The 16,078-nt window shown below is 42.1% G+C and overlaps 1 protein-coding gene across 4 annotated transcripts in view; it reads left to right on the top strand.

Annotated features, from left to right (window-relative positions):
- The window catches only part of LOC119659865 (zinc finger protein rotund-like), a 206,835-nt gene that overhangs the window by 86,561 nt on the left and 104,196 nt on the right, over positions 1-16,078 (top strand). For all 4 annotated transcript variants that reach the window (XR_005250379.1, XM_038068179.1, XM_038068177.1 and 1 more), the window contains exon 2: positions 3,423-3,776. Coding sequence is in view for 3 of the 4 variants with exons in the window: in XM_038068179.1 (XP_037924107.1) it covers positions 3,423-3,776 (354 nt within the window). In the remaining variant the exon portion in view is untranslated. The remainder of the gene's footprint in view (positions 1-3,422; positions 3,777-16,078) is intronic.

The raw sequence follows: 16,078 nt of genomic DNA on the forward strand, positions 1-16,078 counted from the left end.
GTAAATTTAACATTCTACTGGACAGCTCTTCTTTTTCCATATTGGAACGATTGCACTTTCTGCCCCTCAGTAACCCGATTGAAGAAATGACTGGGTCATAATGTTGGGTCCCAGCTCTTCGCTTTCCAGAGCTCAGATGCGATGTCGTCAGGACCCGTTTGTTTTCCCAATTTCATTTGTTTTATTGCTTCCTCGACTTCAGTCACGTTGACAGGTGAGATTGCTCCAAATATCAACACTGCTTGTAGAAGTGGAGGATGAACATACATTATTGAGTTATACCCTTGGTTTGGACAGAATCCTATCCAATTTTAAAAAATGATCAGCATCAATGGTCATCAATCATGATCCCATTGTACATGTTTCCTGTTCAACGCCCCATCACATAGTAGAACCACGTGTCAGGATACGACGGAGCACGTCTAGAACCAATCCATCGCATCCTCGGCCCCCATTTCTTCAGGAAAATGTTGAAGGCTACACAGGCCGTCTTAACCCTCAGGTTTTTGTGTTTGATCCCCAATTAGAATCCAGAATCACACTCGTATACTTTACATTGGAGGAAAGAGACAATTTTCGTCCGTTTAGCCGCGGGAAATGGAATTGAGGTATTCTTGTGTGTGTGGTAAATAGTACCAGTTCCGTTCTGATTTAATTTGTGCGGAGTCCGCATCCTGCAGTCTATAGACACACCTTTTCCAATCCTTCTTCTTTCTCTTTAACTCTTGTCCCGTTCGCAACCGGGATGAGTTCATCGTGATCGTTTGCGTCATTTCTTCTATCAAAGGCCCAATGTGAATGCAGTCGCGAGGCTTTCAAATCCCCATCTAGCGTATCAAGCCACTGTTGTTTCGGCGGGATTTTGGTCACTTATCATCGACTTCGATCTTCAGACCAATCTCAGCGAGTGAATTCTAGTTAGTGCAAATTACATGAATATACCATCGAAGACGCCTCTCTCGCAATTTTGCTGCGATCGGTGCAACCCCATATCGACAGTTCCGTTTCCAATATGACCTCCATAATGTCGCTGATAGCGGAGGGAAACTTCTCTAACAACATTACGAAATCTTCGGTTTATACCACCATCATCACTCTGCTCCTGTCCCGTATACGTAAGATCTAACACATGATACTGTGAACCAGAAGATCGGAGAGATGGCACAACTCTGTGCTCTTAATAGCTCTAATCAAATGGCTGCTTTCCAGATCAAATTCGGTTAACCTATTCCTAGTAAAGACACTATCTATTGCGTAAGACACCCCTTCAATTCCGCCTATCAGTTAAGAGCCTCCTGACTGCTTTAGTATTCACGTTGTTGGTTGCTCTATATCCAATGAGGCAGCTGAGGTTTGTTGCTTGTAACGCTTGGTCTGGCGAAATAACCCACGATCGTTCTTAAGTTGATGTCCAAGACGCGCTCTCGAGTCTTCAGCTAAAAGTCCTTCGCAGATTCATGACTGTATGACTTCCCGCTTTTAAATGGTGTAAGAAAACAATGTACTCTTGTTTTTTCGAAAATTATTTTATTACGCTAATAGCAAAATGTTCAATTTTACTGTTAAAATGGGATATTATCCAAGGAATGAGTCCAATGAATTAGATCGGGTTCGTTGTAAGAATATCGGATGCTGGTATTTGTGCCCATAGATATGGATGTAACGCTTGCTCGTTTTCGAAATACAGCTCCGATTAATCTCTAGAAGCCACGCAATAACCCTGTTTTTGGAGTATGTATATCTGTCATGCCGTCTGGACACGAAAGTTTATTTGCGGGAAGACCGTTTATTCTCCATGATTACCGATCGGATATGTTCAGATGACAGGGGCTGCAAAAACGAAGGAGGGCTGACTCAAAGACCTCTTCCGATCCAAAGCACTTTCTAAAAATCCAAATAATTGGTAGTTCAATTGTGCAAGATCTGGTTAAGATGGTGGTGGTGGATGTGTTAATGAGTGGGTAAAATGGTAAAGCAACACATTTTCCATTGAATTATTTTGGACGCTTCTCTTTGACAGCACTTCTTAATTATCTAGCTCAGGATAACTGACCTATGAATTAATTGTTTATGTCCTTGGTAACAACGTAAAGTAAACAATTCCAATCGCACTAAAATAGCTACAACTTTCTTTCTATGATGATCCGCTTTCTCATCGCTTTTATTTCTGTAGGCAATCTAATTTTCTTCTCCCGTTATCATCCCTTTTAAAAGTGGGCCGTTTGCATTTCACTTTCCCTCAGTTCGTCTGGGATTGGCGTGTAAAACCACTCAGCTTTCAAATTTCTGGAGTATCTAAGATTCTCTAAGTGATTAGCATTCTGTGTTTTTGATACATTTTAAACGTCCGCAACTTCGATTGTCATACTCCGATTTGATTCAATTAATATTTTTATTTAGTACTTGGCGAATTCAACTTTGGCGTGATCACAATTTTAATCATGTCACTCAACTTTCATGCATTTTCGCAGCATCCTTACTAGTTAGAATGAAGCTTTTTGCTATATTTCCATCGATTACAAATAAAATAAAAAATGCAATGGTTTACTGCACAACCCTTTGAATGTTCTTCGGAGTGAAAGATTAAAGACCGAGTTAAATAAGACTTTGTTGGCTCACATTATCCTTCATGATTTTTTCCCATCTTTTCTATCCATTTTAATCTATTTTTATAAATTCACATCGCTATAGACAGCCGCCTTAAATATTTTATTACAAGCATAAGGTAATATCATTTTTGAAAGGTTTTTTTTTCAATTTGATAGCCAAATGATCAAATCAAAATGTTCATATAGAGTTGTTTATAGATGGAGTCCTTAGGTTGAATGTTGTTGAAAATAAAAGATTTGTAATGCAAACCAAAAGTGACCAACAAAGTCCATTCAGTTTTCTCGGAGGAACAATCGATAAAAAACCTTAAAGTTGTATTCAAGGCGGTTTCCTCATTCTAAAGAATCATTGGTTGATAAGATTCCAAAAATAACTCCAATTTGCTGAATTTATTCTAAACGATAAATCTCAAATCTCTTTTGTTTTGTTTTAATGGAAAGGAATTACCATGAATATGCAGAATGCACAGCCACGCGATTTGTTCAAATTAATTTTTTCCATTGTTTGAAATATTGAAAACGCCCAGTGAAATTGGTTCTAATTTATTTCGAATAACTGGTAATTTTTTGCTTCTAATTTTCTTGAGAGTTTTTTATTTCCGTGTAAATTAAATATTTTGGAGAACAGTGAATGAGTTCCCTACCTAGGACATTTGATTGCAAATAGACAACATAAATATTCATAAGACGTTAGAAATAACGATGTTGCATATAGCAAATTAGCAATTTAGAAATGAAGCTCTTTTTTCAACCACCTTATGCCGTTACATTTTTTACCTTGTTAAAGTGGAAACATCTTATTCTATCTTACAGAAGGCTGCCGCATTTGTATGGAATAACGATGGATCAGTGACATCAACTAATCACAGTACGATTTCACATCACAATAATAATAACAACACTACAAGTAATAACAATAATCACACAACAAATAATCATTCCTCGGCATCAGCGACTCCAGTTCCTGGAGTGTCACCTGTAACAACATTAAGTTCACCTGTCGGTTTAGGACCTAACGCAACAATGCCTGTGGGAGGTGTTCAAGGTCAAAACCCTACACAAGGGTTAGTACATTGGATGAGTGCTGTTATGGCTGAACATATGACGGGAAATACACATCATGATCCAACGGTGGGAATGCATTACATGTGGAATGGCGGTGTAGATGTGAGTATCGAAATTATTTCATTTAATATCAAAGATTCTCGTAGTAAAAAAACAAAAAGACGGATAAATAGTAACTACTAAATGCAGCAAATTTTAGTCTAGATTTTACTGTAGAAGTAGGAAACAAATGGTTCCCGAAAAATTACAATGTATATGACCGAAATAATTCAGATATAACAAGCTTCAAAGCAAACTAAACAAGTCGGGAAACCGGAAGCTGGACGTTTCAGGTGCGAAAGGTTTTGTGTATTTTTTAGTACATAGCACGTAATATATGCGTATATTATGTGAGAGTATCCACTTTCGGGTAACATTGACATTTATAGTCTTGAATTTTCAGGGAAGCAAACACTTTGCGTATTATAACTTTGTTAGCAATAGCGCGATTTCCACCAAATCTGGTAATGCTCTATATTATAGCCTACTTCAGTGACAAATTTCGTGGTGCTAGGATGAACTTAAGGGCGGTTTTGCAGCTAATTACTAAACATTATAGTAATATACTATTATTAATTTTATTTGAACAAATATCGGTATGGAAGGTATTTCCAAGCCTAGGCACCATACAGTGGCAGCCTCCTGATTTTTTCAGATTTTTCGGTTTGGTACTTTCTGAGAATGGCCCCCTTAAAGAAATGATCAATTTTCAACCCCCGCACTCCCCACTTTTCTAACAAAAGTCAAAACTAAAACCGGCTTCGAAAAGTACTAACCGAGACCTTTAATTTGATACCCCACATAACTATATTTGATGAAAAAAAAAATTAAATTTGACGCAAAAGGATGTGACTCACTGTATACGTGAGCGATCACAGTTCCCACCTTTCTATCAAATTTTGTGTCAATCGCGATAACCATCTCCGAGGAAAATGCGTGTGACGGACGGACAGACGGACAGACAGAGAGGCAGACAGTAAACCGATTTTAATAAGGTTTATATTTCTTTCCATTAAATAGGAATCTGAAATCTATGTCTTGGTATTCCAAATTATCTAGACCGGACCCATCGTTATTATTATGTTTCCCTTCAATCTGACTTAGACCCTCTGGTTCGTTGATGCTGTCACTCTATGTTCTATTTCCTAAAATCCTCACCTACTCTTCTCACGGACATTCCTTATCCTGCTTAAATTCCACTCAAGATCTAGGAGTCACTTTCGACAATAAGCTCCGCTTTGACACCCACTGCCTCGAAGTCACCAATCGAGTAACAAAATTGAGGCTTTATACTTCGATTATTCTCTGATCTCGACTCCATTCAACCCCCCTTAACTTCCTTCAATCCCCTCGTGAGGAATACCCTCGAGTACTGCACCGTGATCTCACCTTCCCGTGGCTGTGATTTTCTTGCCTTTGAAAACGTTCAACGTAAATTCACCCGTTCCCTCTTCTTTAAGAAAAGCTTTCCTCGTGTGGACTACCCCTATCCGCCTTCGCTTTCTGAACCTTCCCTTCCGTGCGTGGATCCTATCTGGATCTATGAAAATTTTTTAAAATTTCATCGGGTCTGCTCCGCTAGAGACATCACCTGCCTTTCTGTGTCTTATAACCCACGTAACGCAGACATTTTCAATGTGCCCTTCGGAGAGCTCGAAGTCTACTTCCACTCCCAGATTCCTAGGCTTGCCGAAATTGCAACGCACAACAGCCTGGTTCTTCTAACTTCTCTTCTTTAAGTAGCTGTAAGCAAAGGATAAGATTATTGGTTTCTCCTCCTCCTGAGGACAATAAGTAATTGTAGTTTGTTGTGTGTGTGTAAATATTCTTATGTACAGTAAGCTAGATCTATTTAGAGGAAATCACTGCCTAGAATGTGATCGCCGACGATACATACATGTATTTTTAACGTCTTCTTTCGGTAGGATTTCATACTTTTAATAAGGGGGCACTTTTCCTAGGCAATTTTCGTTAATTTATAATTCGCCAACCAATACATGCTAATTCCGTAACGCTAATATTTGGGTGGTTCACTGTCTGATAATTTGATGTGAAAAAATCAATATCAGCTTTATCTAGCTGATTAGCGTCAATTATATATACTAAGCGATTTGTCACATTTTATTGGTTTTCTAGTTCTCAAAGATTGTCAATTAATTATACAGATTAACAGTATCTTAAACTTTTTTTTTGATTTCTAACTGATTCAATAGAGCTGACTTGATTAATGCAAGCAAACTTCTTAATGCAGCAAATCAATGCACCGAATAAAAATACGTATGCAGCTCTCTTTCAAGTCTTTCTTAGCAGGTTCAACGTCCAACCGTACAGGAACGACTATTCTCGTTATTTTTTACTAACAATTTTCACATTAAAGTCAAAATGGTAGAATAAGCTATATCTGATGTAACAGCTGTGATAGTGGAACTCTGGGCATGCTCTACTTTCAATAAAACCTATAACTTTCAAACTACTCAAATTGGGAAATTATTCTATATTTTTTTGTAGCTACATATCGTTGATCGTTTCTTGAAAAAGTTTTATGCTAATTTCAATTTCATTATCACTAAACTTAATACTGTGCAAGTAATAAGCTTGAAGCCGCGGGACAACACAAGGCCGACCGCAAACAGCCATGACGAGCCGTAATTCGAAGTCGAGAAACTGGCGCTTAAAGAGCTTAACAAGCGCAACGTCCCTAAATTTCAGAATATTTTGTGTAAATTCTTCCGACTCCTATCCCTAGAAGTTAACATGGAAGAATGGAAAATAATCCAGTGACAAATCGGATTTGGTTATTGTCAAGCCTAATTTGTTTCTTGCAATAAGGAGCGCGAATTTTTTTCGTATGTCTGCAACATCTTGCAATGGCAATTCGTGAATTTAATGCCTGATCACTTGGTGGATTGGTCAGTTGGTTAACAATTGACATCCATAAGTCCGCTAAGGAATAAATGATCTCGTTGCGAAGCGGGTAACTTCCTAGTCTAGTTAAGGCCGTAGTTTTTTTCTGCGTTTCCCTGAAACAGAACGCAGTTTGATGATAGAGAACTCTCTAATGCTACCGCTGCTCGAGATTCTCTAGCCGATTCGGTAGGAGCTGAGCACTCCATCGGAGCATATGTGATAGCTTTGTGGCAATTGGGCGAGAAGCGTATGCTTAGCTGTCAACTACCTAATGCACCACAGATTCTTTTCGTTCGTAGAAAAAGGGAAAACTTTATATCTTTATTTAGCGCCAGTCAGTTTGACTTCATTCTCAAAACGAATATTTCAGTTTGACCAGTTATTTCTGGGGTTACACAGCTTGTGAGGTCTTTCTGCTGCCTTTTTTTCAGAAACCATCTCGAACATTTGCAGATACCCTACCACTATTCAATTTTACTTCTTCATCATCAACGGCGCAACAACCAGTACTCGGTCTAGGCCTGCTTTAATAACGAACACCAGACACCCCAAATTTGGCCGGTCCACCAATTCAATATCCTAAGAACTTGTCTTGCGTCCTGACCTACGCCATCGCTCCATCTCAGGCAGGGTCCACCTTGTCTTTCTTTTTCTACCATAGATATTGCCCTTATAGACTTTCCGGGTTGGATCATCCTGATCCATACCGATTAAGTGACCCGCACACTGCAGCCTGTTGAGCCACAACCAGACGGTCATGGTATCGCTCACACATTGCGTCGTTATATATTATAAGTTACGGAATCGTCCATCCTCATGAGTGGGCCAAAAATTCTTCGGAAGATTCTTCTCTCGAACGCGGCCAAGAACTCGCAACTTTTCTTGCTAAGAACCCAAATCTCCCAGGAATACATGAGAACTGGCAAAATCATAGTCTTGTACAATAGAGAGTTGACGAGCGAAACAGTTTTTGCAAACTGAAATAAGCTCTGTTGGCTGACAACACCCGTGCGCGGATTTCATCACCTAGATAGGAGAAATTTTCAATCGCGCATCACTTGCTTCAGGGTCAAGTTGAAGAGGACGCATGATAGGGCATCCCCTTGACTTAGATCGTTGCTGATGTCGAATGATCTCAAGAGTGATTCTGCCGCTTTTATCCGACTTCGCACATTGGTCAGAGTCAGCCTAATCAGTCTTATTAATTTCGTCGGAATACCAAATTCTCTTATGGCCGTGTACAGTTTTACTCTGGCTATGCTTGTTATAGGCGGCTTTAAAGTCGATGAAAAGATGGCGCAACTGATGTCCATATTCCAGCGGTTTTTCAATCGCTTTCCGTAGAGAGTAAATCTGATCTGTTGCTGATTTGCCTGGAGTGAAGCCTCTTTAGTATGGGCCAATGATGTTCTGGGTGTATAGGGCTATCCGGCTTAACAAGATAGAGGAGAATATCTTATAGATGGTACTCAGCAGCTTTATAATTGCTGCGCTGCGTGATATCCCTCTTTTTATGTATGGGACAAATAATGCCTCTTTGCCAGTCGTCAGGCATTGATTCGCTGTCCCCCACATTAAGCATCAGTTGATGAACAACTTGATGTAATTGGTCGCCTCCATATTTACCCAATTCGGCTATAATTCCATCGGCTCCTGCCGAATTATGTTTTTTAAGTCGGAGGATTGCACGGAATGTTTCTTCCATGCTTGGTGGTGGCAGCATCTGTCCGTCGTCTTGAGTTCGCAGGACCTCCAACTCACCGATATTTTGGTTGTTCAGCAGTTCATCAAAGTATTGAATCCATCGCTCCAATACGCCCATTTTGTCGGACATCAGATTACCCTCTTTGTCTTGACAGGATGAACATTGAGGTGTATAAGGCTTCATTCTGCTGACTTGTTGGTAAAACTTCCGCACCTGGTGCAGTTGCTACCTGTACTTTTCGAGTTCAAAGATCTTTTGGTTCTTCTACGCTTTCTTTTTCCGTCTGTGAAGTCGTTTCTCCGTTCGGCAGAGTTCTTGGTAGGCTTCTGCGCGTGCCGCGTTCTTTGAGAATGCAACATTACTCGGTACGCAGCATTTTTGCTTTCCGTTGCTAGTTTACATTCATCATCAAATCAGCCGTTCCGACTTTTTTTGCGGCTGGGGCCAAGTATCTTCAATGATAACGTTCTTCAGGTGGTTGTGAAGATCAATCTTTGATGCTTCATCTCCAGGACCTCTGTTGACTGCGGTTATTGCGGCATCCATTACCCTCTTATAGGTGTCGCGGAGGGCTGTGTCGTGGATGGCTTCAGTATTCACTCTCACTTGATTGCCAGTGGAGATTGTAGGTGGTGTCGTAATTCAAGCTCGGAGTACCATCCCAACGAGATAGTGATCCGAGTCTATATTGGCCCCATCATTCAGCATTCATCAAGGCTGAGAGGTGGCGGCGTTCAATCAACACGTGGTCAATTTGGTTGAAAGTGGTCCCGTCTGGAGAGGCCCACGTATGTTTGTGAACCGCTCTCCGCGCAAATCAGGTACTTCCAACAACCATTTCGTGCGATACTTCTAACTAGATAATGCGCAATCCGTTATCATTGGTATCCCTATGTAAGCTATGGGAGCCGACGTATCGTCTGAATGCGGGTTCCGTCCCCACTTGACTGTTGAAATCTCCAAGTATGATTTTGATATTATACTTGAGACAGGCTTCGAGGGTCCGCTCAACTGCCTCGTAGAAGGTATCCTTCTCCGGATCTGCAGTCTCCTCTGTAGGGGCGTGAACCTTTATGAGGCTTATATTTCTAAACTTGCCTCGGAAGCGCAGAGTGTATAGCCGTTCGCTTATGTTTTCAAAGCCGATAACAGCAGGTTTCATTTTTTGGCTGACTAAGAAACCTACTCCGAGCACATGGTTTACTGGATGACCGCTATAATATATGATGTGGTGGCTCTTCTCCAGGGAACCGGTCCCTGCCCATCGCATCTCTTGCAACGCTGTTAAATCAGCCTTATATTGGGGCAGGGCTAGCTGCTCAGCAGCATTCGGTCTGTACAGGGATCGCACGTTCTATGAGAAAATGAGCAAATCGTTAATCCATTGCCGGGTTTGTCGTTGTAAGATCCATCCTGTCCGAGGCTCCTTTCGTGGCTTCGTTACATCGGTTTTCCGTGTAGGGTTGTCAGCCGTACCCAACCCGCAGCCTGGAGTAGCAGTTGGTACATTTTGTCTCGATTTAAGGCGCGGGAGACTTGCCTTCATCCTTCTCTGTCTACAGTTTCTCATGAAGAAAGAACTCCCACCGATCATCACGTGGAGGTGGGGATAGGTTTGGTAGTAGCGTTTCCCAGGTTTTATCCTCCATCGTGGGTATCAATCTACGTTTCGCCCTGGGACCTATCCTACCCTTTGAACCTTGATAATAACCTAAATGAATTTTAGGGTGTTGTGGAAAGTTAAATGATTATTTTGAAGTTAATTATTATTTGAAGGTTAATATTTTAAAATAAGGAGATCTTGGTATGGAAAATAGGAAATTGAAAGGAGGGTCATGGAGGTGCTGAGAGATGTTTAGTAGGAAAATAGGAAATATACTACATATCAGGAAATGAATTTCTCACCGCTCATCACAGGACACAAAAAACGAAGTCATGCAGACTCTGCTAGCGACGTATTCTATGTCACTATGTCCGTTCCCATGGACGGACAAATTACCTTATTCAGTTTATATTACCTCTTTCAGATGAAGGTAGAAACTTGTCAGCGACTACTGTGAGGAGGAGTAGATTTAAGTAGAGCAGGTTGGGATTATTTCAGTAAATGTCCCTAGGGATATGATGTTGGAACAGTTAGGGAGTAAAAACAATTGATCTCCGGTTTCATGATATTATTTTGAAGTTGGAAACAAACTCCATTTCCCCTAATATACTCTAGATAGTACCTCTCCGATTTCACTTATAATTATTTGGCCAGATAGTGGGCAATTCAAATCCTTGACAGAAATAAACATGCTTCCACAATAAAATGTTTACTTCCTTCCACTTTTAGGTAAATTTGAAAATTTAGTTGGCATAATTTGGAAAGTGGGTTTCAACTATGAATAGGTATATGAATAAAGGAAAGAGGCAACAAGTAGGTCACATTGGAATTGGCTCATGACACAATCTGCCTTCGAATAAAGCAGGCTGACGTATACATTGTTAGTCAACCACACCTACGACTGATCGCTGTCGGTTCCCGGTAATTTTTTGAAGAACTTGCAATCCTCTTCCACAGCTGTACGTCACGTAGTTCCAGGACATTCATGGGATAGTTGATTCCATTGTATGCCATTGTCCGCTTTTATTTTGTCCTTCCTTAAAGTTTGACCTACTCACTGCCATTTCCGCTTTCTGATCAATACATTCACTGGTATCTAGCCCGTACGACGAGCAAGTTCTTCATTAGTTATTCTCTGGCCTGAATATCCGCATGGTACGACACAGACATGAATTGATGAACGTTTGGAGCTTTTGGGTAACAGTGGGGTTTACTTTCCATGTGCTATTTCTATATAGTAACACAGAGAGGACCCTAGACTGGCCTAGATGCTCAACTATTTCATTCATCTTCATTGCACCCACGTTTATACTCCTGTATCTTCACTATTTTTAAACCATTATCGTGACTCAAACCTAGAACCAAGTTGTTTTCCTATTATCCTGAAAACACAATGAAAAAAGAAATAATTCACCGAACCAAACACATAATTACATGCCAACAAAGCATTTACTAAACAGGTCAAGGAAATATGGGGATCTACAAAAAAACACAAAAGCAGGCTCCGTTCCCAATCCATACTCCAACCAGAAAAAGAAAATAGGGAAAAAATATCGAGCCATTATCAAGGAATTTCGCTAAACATCCACACACACACAAGGCATCGACGATAATAAAATGCGTACAGGATATTTCCATTCATATCGTTCGAATTTTGTGCAATCTCAACTGGCGGGCGCGTGTGGTGGGTCAGGAATTTTCTTTCCATACACCAGAAAGAAAAAAAAATTGAATCATCCACCCCTCATCGCAATGAACTCCAAGATTCCTAGTATCACCCACAATTGCTTCCTTCTTGGAAGCAACAGAGAAAACTTTCTTGCATTTCACACACGTATGGAGAATACGTGTCTTGGGTTGTACACATGTGCCTGTGGGATTTTCCTGAACGCATTTTCCTCGAGATGAAGGGAGGATACATTCTCATATCTACACAAATTCATATGTTTACTGCACAAGAAACAAAAGTGAAGCTTGGGCTTCAATGGCAATGGACATTGGGAGCGTTTTGGGTTGCGGTGGTCATCGATATGCCTTTGGGGAGGGAGGGTTTGAATGAGTACATTATGCTTATGAAAGAATAAAGGAATTGAGATTGCAGGGTTATAAATTTTTATTGATTTCCATCATGTTTTGACGGAAAGAATAATATGGTCGTAGGGGTGATTTCTATGGAACACACAACATTTATTTGGAGCATGACGCGTTGCTGCCAATTTGATGCAGGAGAAGAGTGAATACGCTTGGTATAAGCTTCCTCTTTAAAATTGCCAGCAAGTTTGAAGATTTCAAGGATATTTACTGCTACGCTAATGTATTACATTTTCACCAACTTAAGCTTCATACAGTGAGCGCGATGAAATTACAAATTTCTGTTGGTATAAGTTAGTTTCCTATTCCAAATTAGACAGATTAGCCGAGGAGTTGGCACCTCTTGAGTTCCTGAAGAACGTTGAAAGGCATCGGCCCGTAAATGTTATGTTTTACTTTGAGAAATATAGCGACAACCAAGGTGGTTGAATGCAAACCTCTCGTTTTCATGCCCCTGGTTCTCATGATGAGCTATATTCTTTTTGTTGAAGTAGGGTAAATGAATGCGTCCATGCGCAGATTGTTGGACTCCCGCAACCCGCCGTCGGACTACCAACTAAACACCTCCCCGCCATCAAGGAACTAGCCTGGATCATGGAATTTCTTTCATCAACGAGAAGGCAGAAGAGGAAGGAAATATAATGTGTAACACGATTCCATCTGCCAGCGCTACTCAGCATCTCTCTGACAAAGTTGTCTGGAGAGAGCTCCAATGTGCCTGCTAGCGAAACCCATCCCACCTTTCGCAAGAGGAAAAGATGTTTTTGGCTTCATCCTTCACCCCACTGCAGTATACACAATCAGGAGATCGCAGCTTCCCAATCTTGAGCAGGTAAGACTGAAAATCTCCAAGCCCACTTAGAAGCTGGGTAAGGAAATAGTCAATCTCACCACGCTTTCGGTTGAGCCAAGAATATTAATTGCCAAGGAGTCCCACATCCCATCGGACTGTTGTCTCATTTTGTCAAGAGACTTGCCACTCGATAAGTGTGACTTGACGTTCTTCACGGGCCTCTCTTAAATCTGCCTATGGCTTTACTTACCTTATCAAGGAGGGCAACGGGGATCACTCCCGCGATCACCATCACAGCCGATTCTGAGATAGTGTGATAAACAGGCACCACTCGCAAAGCTCCCCGTCTCTCTACTTGAGCAAGGCGCTTACGATACACCTTGTCAAGGGCATCAGCCTATTTCTTCGTGCCGTAGAGCCGAACGGACTCCGTTCCTCCCGTAATAAGGCATGTCCTTTTAGATTTAGAGCCAACATTCGTCATAATTCGACTCAAGGCCGAGACCCCAGCTCCAGCCTTGTCCATTCCTACTTTGATTTGGTCCAAAAACACATCTTCGAGTCGATCATTAAACGAAGGTTTTTAAACGCTGGCTTTTCTCTATAGTCAACTCACCAACCGATATGGGATGCATGGTCCGGATTCTCTTTCTAATCAACAAGATTATTCCTTTTTTTCCAGTGCAAAGCTGAAGCCAGGAACAGTCATCCATTTGCTTACTCGTCGCATCAATATGCCAAGTTTTGCCTGTTCAACAGTGTGTTCAGCGACAAGTGCCGGAAAACGTCGTCTGCATAACCGATCAGGGGACCAGGTTCTAGAAGTGTGGTTTTAGGATGGATTTCTCTGCTACTCCCGACGTAATTGTCATCCTCTACTGGCCCTCTGACTTCTCATAGAGGAGGGAACGGTTTCTCAGATAATCCCTCAATATCTGCAAGAAATAGCTCGGCACGTGAAATGAGTTTTCTAATGAATGCTAGGCCTCTGTCCATCTTACGAAATTGAAGGCATTTCCGACATCCAGCATTATATTCAACGAGATTAGTGGCTGTGTGCTTCGACTTGATCAACAGCATCCACGACCTCCATAGCATTATCCACCGTGAATCTCCATGTTCTGAATCCGAACTGCTTTGTGGATAAGCCCATAGCTGTACGCATCGCTTCAGCGAATGATGAGCTTTTCGAGTACTTTCCCGACGGTGTCATACACCGTGATCGGTATGCAGCTGGTAGCTCCGGGTCTCCTTTTCCTTTGCTGATTAGCGCAGGCCTCGCCACCCTCCAGAAGCAAAGAAAACTGCTGTCCTTCAAGCAAACTTAGAACACTCCGAGCAGCAAGTCTGGCCGCTGACGAAACAAACACCCCTTTGCAAACTTCCGGCGGGATGCCATCAGGACCTGGCGCTTTCTTGTTTTTCATGGTGGAAATCGATTCCTCAAGCTCCCTTGTTCTGAAAACGGGACAATTCTCGACACTTTCCTCGCTGTTGACATCAACTCGTACGGGATGTCTGGGGAATAATGCCTGTACAACATGCGGTCCATCTGGTCTGTACTTAGTATCCAGAGCTTCCGCAGACCCCCGATTTTCCAGGTGATAAGTTTTCAGTCCCCACGGATACCCATTTACCTCGTTGATTAGGTTCTGCCAACCGCGAGCTCTCCTTTTATTTATCGGCCTGCGGAGTCTCCTTTTAGCTGATCTACACTCTACCTTTGTCGTGCATATCTCCCCACGGGCGTGTAAACGTTGTGCTAAACGACGGAGCTTTTCACAATCTTTTCCTAGGTCGGCGATTTCTATCGACCACCAGTACATAGAAGGTTTGTCACGGTTACGGTCTGGATGAGCCATGCCCCATTCAAGAGCCCTTGCATGATGACCACCTCCTACCAGGATTCGCCTCTCTATGCATGTATTCCTTGCTGATTAGCACTAGATCAGTTTTTACCTCCGCAAGAAGCTGCGCTATCAGCTCATAAGCGGGTGCTCTCCGGTACATGTTAATTTGTAGGATGCGGACACCACACATGGTGACCTGCCTGACCGCATCTACGGTATGCTACCCTTCTATAGGGTCCCTGGCAAGTTGCAGACGTGTTTTCATATTCCAGTCATCTGCACGCATTCTTACCATACTAGCCATTCAGTATCGATTTTTCGGCTCTTAAGAAGTTTCCTCGCGTGAAGTGATATCTATCCTGGCAATGGTAACCTCTGGACCTTCACGCTATATGACTTCTTCCACTTCGACCATTTCTATGAGACAGTCAAGATCTCGGGCTTCTAGAGACCACATAGACTCGAGACTAGAAACGAGAGCCTTCACCCCCAGTAGTTCCTTGGCCCCTTCGTAAAATGTACTCTTCCTAGTTATCTTCGGGCTTAATTCAACGAAGATCCCGCCTCCCTTCGTTTTTCGTATGGAAACAATTTGTGCTCCACTGTCTTCGGTCTTCATCTTGAACCAGAATTAATTGAGGCCTCTTTTGCCTTTTTTCGCTTTCTTTTCTTTTCTGGGGTCCTGAAAATTACTTGGAAGTCTCCTTTAGGCGCGTATTTCTCTTCCCACTTTTTCCCCAGTTCGCTTTGTAGTGGGCTGGCTACCAGCCATTTGGCGCTTACATGCTGTCAGCGAAAAGAGCGGCTGTTTGCGCTTTTTGTGCGTCTTCTGCTACTGTCCATGCTCGGCTATAAAAGGAAATGCGGTCCAGTAGTTCCTCCAGTTCCATCAGCCGGTTTTTTGTTGCCTTAAATGACGTTCTCTTGAAAGAACGTTGCCGACCACATAAGCTCCACCACTGCCGCGCATTTCCTGATGAGCTTTTCCTTTTCGACTCTAGCTAGGACAGTCGATTGCATTTCCACACGTGTCCGAAACCACTCGAGTCCGGGTCAGATCCAGAGTCGTCGTCCCCGCGTCGTCAGCCGGGTTACTTTACAAAGTTTTGCTCTTTATTTGAGTGTCCCGGTGTCACATCGGGTATTTCAAATCTCGCTGCATGTCGCTGCAGTGAGCGAGGCATTTTCGTGCTGTGCCCGGACGCAGTTAAGTGTTCCTCCATCCAATAGTTAGGAACGGGTCCCATCACACCCCATTCCCCAGTTCCCTGAGACCTGGCTTACGCTTAGTTGAACCCGGAACTCACAGATGGATCAGCGCTCGCTCAGAGTAATGCAGTATACTAACTCCGGTTTAATACACAAAACTCAACCAGGGGCCCGAAGGGACTTACTCCTGATACACGTCACAACTAT

This window comes from Hermetia illucens, chromosome 6, assembly GCF_905115235.1.
Source record: "Hermetia illucens chromosome 6, iHerIll2.2.curated.20191125, whole genome shotgun sequence".
NCBI lineage: Eukaryota > Metazoa > Arthropoda > Insecta > Diptera > Stratiomyidae > Hermetia > Hermetia illucens.